At 43.5% G+C, this 4,001-nt stretch overlaps 1 protein-coding gene across 1 annotated transcript; it reads right to left on the reverse strand.

The window, feature by feature from the left end:
* Nucleotides 1-528: 528 nt before the first annotated feature.
* On the reverse strand, nt 529-2,075 carry LOC140596386 (actin, cytoplasmic 2-like). The gene has a single exon (XM_072745054.1). It carries the CDS (start codon nt 2,058-2,060, stop codon nt 933-935), a length of 1,128 nt encoding a protein of 375 aa, XP_072601155.1. The 5' UTR covers nt 2,061-2,075; the 3' UTR covers nt 529-932.
* Between the last annotated feature and the right edge of the window lie 1,926 nt (nt 2,076-4,001).

A 4,001-nucleotide genomic window follows, 5' to 3' on the forward strand; every position in this document is an offset into this window, starting at 1 on the left:
CTGGATAACTAAGAAATGTTTAGATCTAAAGATTGGCATTGGTAGTATGTTTCAGTTTGGGGTGATTTCTTTAAGAAATGTATTTTGAAAAAAAGAGGCAAACTAAAAAAAAGTGGCCAGTTTGCAAGTAGGAATAAAAAATAAAATAGAGATTTCAGAAACTCAGTGATTTCAAATGTTGAAATTTTTTTTTTTTTTTTTTTTACTGCAGCACTTTATTTTCCTCACACAATGACGCGTTGCTGGGGCCTAATGTTCTCACATGACAGTAGAAAACCAAAATTTGTTGTCATCTCTTAAAGAACTGAGAATTGTGTACAAAAAACCTTACATAAATTAAAAGGATGAATAAAATTACAGTTGTAAATGCAAACCGTTTTCCAACTCAAGGCAATAAACCACCCACGGTGTTCTGGCAGGAAAACATCAGGTAAGACAGGAAAGTGGGTCCTAAGGCTCGGACCTTCCCAACCCTGTTAGACCGGCAAGACAGAAATGACAACTGGTTCAGACTCTTGCCAGCCTCTAGAGAAATCCTGGAATAGGCGGCTCTTACGCGTGAATACCCTGCACAGATCAAGAACCCGATGGTCTTGTGGATTCTCCAAATCAGTTCATTTCTCTCCCATAAACATGTTCTCAACCTCAGCCGTGAAGTGACCGAGCCGCATGTGCTAAGGGTTTAAATCAAAGATATGTACAGGGTATTAAACATATACCAAGGGAACAGTTAACTTGGATACAAGGTCAAGATCAACAACAAGTTCTACAATCCAGTGCTGATATCAGATACAAGCTTCAAGGACAAATTTCTTTTCAAAGGTTTATTCCAGTTTCATGAGGCTAGCATGAGGTGTATACATTTGCCAGGGCAAATTTATACTTCGGAATTCACTCATGCAGCAAATGCTACACATCTGCTCGCAGTCCATTTAGAAGCATTTGCGGTGGACGATGGAGGGGCCCAACTCGTCGTACTCCTGCTTGCTGATCCACATCTGCTGGAAGGTGGACAGTGAGGCCAGGATGGAGCCTCTGATCCACACAGAGTACTTGCGTTCGGGAGGAGCAATGATCTTGATCTTCATCGTGCTGGGGGCCAGGGCTGTGATCTCCTTCTGCATCCTGTCGGCGATGCCGGGGTACATGGTGGTCCCGCCAGACAGCACCGTGTTGGCGTAAAGGTCCTTCCGGATGTCCACGTCACACTTCATGATGGAGTTGAAGGTGGTCTCGTGGATGCCGCAGGACTCCATACCCAGGAAGGAAGGCTGGAAGAGCGCCTCTGGGCAGCGGAACCGCTCGTTGCCGATGGTGATCACCTGCCCATCGGGCAGCTCGTAGCTCTTCTCCAGGGAGAACGAGGACGCGGCCATGGCCATCTCCTGCTCAAAGTCCAGGGCGACGTAGCAGAGCTTCTCCTTGATGTCACGCACGATCTCCCGCTCTGCAGTGGTGGTGAAGCTGTAGCCACGCTCCATGAGGATCTTCATGAGGTAGTCGGTCAGGTCCCGGCCAGCCAGGTCCAGACGCAGGATGGCGTGGGGCAAGGCGTACCCCTCGTAGATGGGCACAGTGTGGGTGACGCCATCCCCAGAGTCCATGACAATACCAGTGGTGCGGCCAGAGGCGTACAGGGACAGCACAGCCTGGATGGCCACGTACATAGCTGGGGTGTTGAACGTCTCGAACATGATCTGAGTCATCTTCTCACCGTTGGCCTTGGGGTTCAAGGGGGCCTCGGTCAGGAGCATGGGGTGCTCCTCAGGGGCCACGCGCAGCTCGTTGTAGAAGGTGTGGTGCCAGATCTTCTCCATGTCGTCCCAGTTGGTGACGATGCCGTGCTCGATGGGGTACTTGAGGGTCAGGATGCCCCACTTGCTCTGGGCCTCGTCGCCCACGTAGGAGTCCTTCTGGCCCATGCCCACCATCACGCCCTGGTGCCGGGGTCGCCCGACGATGGACGGGAACACGGCTCGGGGGGCGTCATCCCCGGCGAAGCCCACCTTGCACATGCCGGAGCCATTGTGGATGACGAGCGCAGCGATCTCCTCTTCCATGGCGATCAGCGGAGGCGGTGGTCGCGGACGCGGAAGTCGAGTGGCGGGAGGACGCGGAGCGCGGGCCGGCTGTGGCGAGTGAGCAAATGTTGAAAAAATTTACCGAATTAAGACGCCAATACAAAGAGATAACATTGAGAAAACATTTTGACTCAGAAAGGCAGATCAGTGTTCAGGCTTGGTAATTTTGGTCTAGCAACGACTATGTGATTTAGCTGAATGTGAAGTTCGTAAAAGATACACATGATTGGCTCCTCCAAGTCAATAAGAGCTGAATCTAGCATCCCCCCTGTCTCTCATCTTCCAATAAGCTATCTTTGGCTTTCTCTCATAGTCATAGAAGGAGTTCCAGAAAATAGGCAGAGGTATTCAATAACACTTGAGGCCTAAATGCATAACTGATCCACTGTGATTTCCCTTATATTTTATTGCGCAGAGCACATCACAAGGATGTGAAAAATCATGAATGTGGAAAATGATTCCAAATCATAAATGTGGAAAGTGATTCCAAACCATGATATGAGTTTCCATAAAGTCCTATTACAATGCATACACATTTGCCAAATCTAATAAATGTTACTTAAGGCTACTAATAAGAGAGAGAATTAAGAAAGAAATATTAAATGGTAATAGTTCTAGTTTTTATTTTTTTGTGATATTTCAATTACAACAATATATATTCCATCTAAGCTGTGAAAGGTGAAGAAATTTACAAAATTTCAATTTACCCATTAATCATCTGCCAACCATTAAACTTAGTCTTGTAAAAGTTGTTACATTTTTATTTTTAAAGACTGTTTTTAGGTAGATTTGCTTTGGTAACAAATAGCCCCCAAACTTCAGTGGCATAAAACATTACTTTTAGTAATTTTAAGAACATTTACTTTTAATCAGGAGCTATATGTGTGTATGCTTTATATGCCTTTCCACTATGGACTGTGATTAAAGGAACAATCTCTGCTTGGGACATCTCTGTTGGCAAAAAGACAAAGCAAGACAGCTGGTAGAAACTTAGAGTTATCTTTTCTACTCAAGTCGGTTAAGTCATATCTGCCTGCTCCCGATTAAATTGCCAGCTTGTTATTGAAAATAGTAACAGTGACAATAATAATACAATAAAAAATGAACTTATTTCCTTAAACTAAAATATTATGGTGAATTTATATCAGATAGTCATAATAAGTAATTATTTTAGGGAAGAGTAAGAGTGATAAGCTTATAGCAGACAATGGCTCATAGAAATCCTGAAATATTTCTGGAAAACATTAGGGAGGGACTCAATATTGGGGTAGGCCATTTTTTCCTCCTTAGAAATAGCTCTCAGATCTTTTCTTCTTTATCCTTGTCTCCACTCTCTGGAAAGTCCTTCTTTTTGTACAGTAACCCTAGACGCATCTTAAAAGGGTAACAGAAAGCAAGGACCCCAAGTTTAAATCTACATAAACCTAAAACTCTTCATACATTTTTCAAACACCATGACACTATATATAATCTCACATTACCTAAACTTCATCACTAGGAAATAAGGATTCCATTAATTTGCTATTCTAATTTGTGAAAGAAACATTTTCCAATAGGTCTACAACTGAAGTTCCAAATTCAGCTGCAACCTTATGCATCTAAAGACTAAGGGGAGTTTTATTAGTTTCTTAGGGCCACTGTAGCAAACTACTAAAAATTGGGTAGCTTAAAACAACAAAAATTTATTTTCTCATAATTCAGAAGATTGGAAGTTCAAATTAAAGTGTTGACAAGATTGGTGGTGAGTGGAGGTTCTCTCCTTGTTCCTGGTGGTTGCTGGCCATTCTTAAAATTACTTGACTTGTAGATAGATCACTCCACTCTCTGCCTTTGTCTTTACATGGTGCTCTCCTTTTGGATTTGTTTCTAAATCTCTTTCTTCTTATGAGAACACCAGTCATATTGGATTTAAGCTCCACC

This window comes from Vulpes vulpes, unplaced genomic scaffold (genome assembly GCF_048418805.1).
Source record: "Vulpes vulpes isolate BD-2025 unplaced genomic scaffold, VulVul3 Bu000000627, whole genome shotgun sequence".
NCBI lineage: Eukaryota > Metazoa > Chordata > Mammalia > Carnivora > Canidae > Vulpes > Vulpes vulpes.

Coding starts and splice junctions, on each gene's coding strand:
- LOC140596386 (XM_072745054.1), bottom strand. CDS start 2,060: ATGGAAGAGGAGATCGCTGCGCTCGTCATCCACAATGGCTCCGGCATG.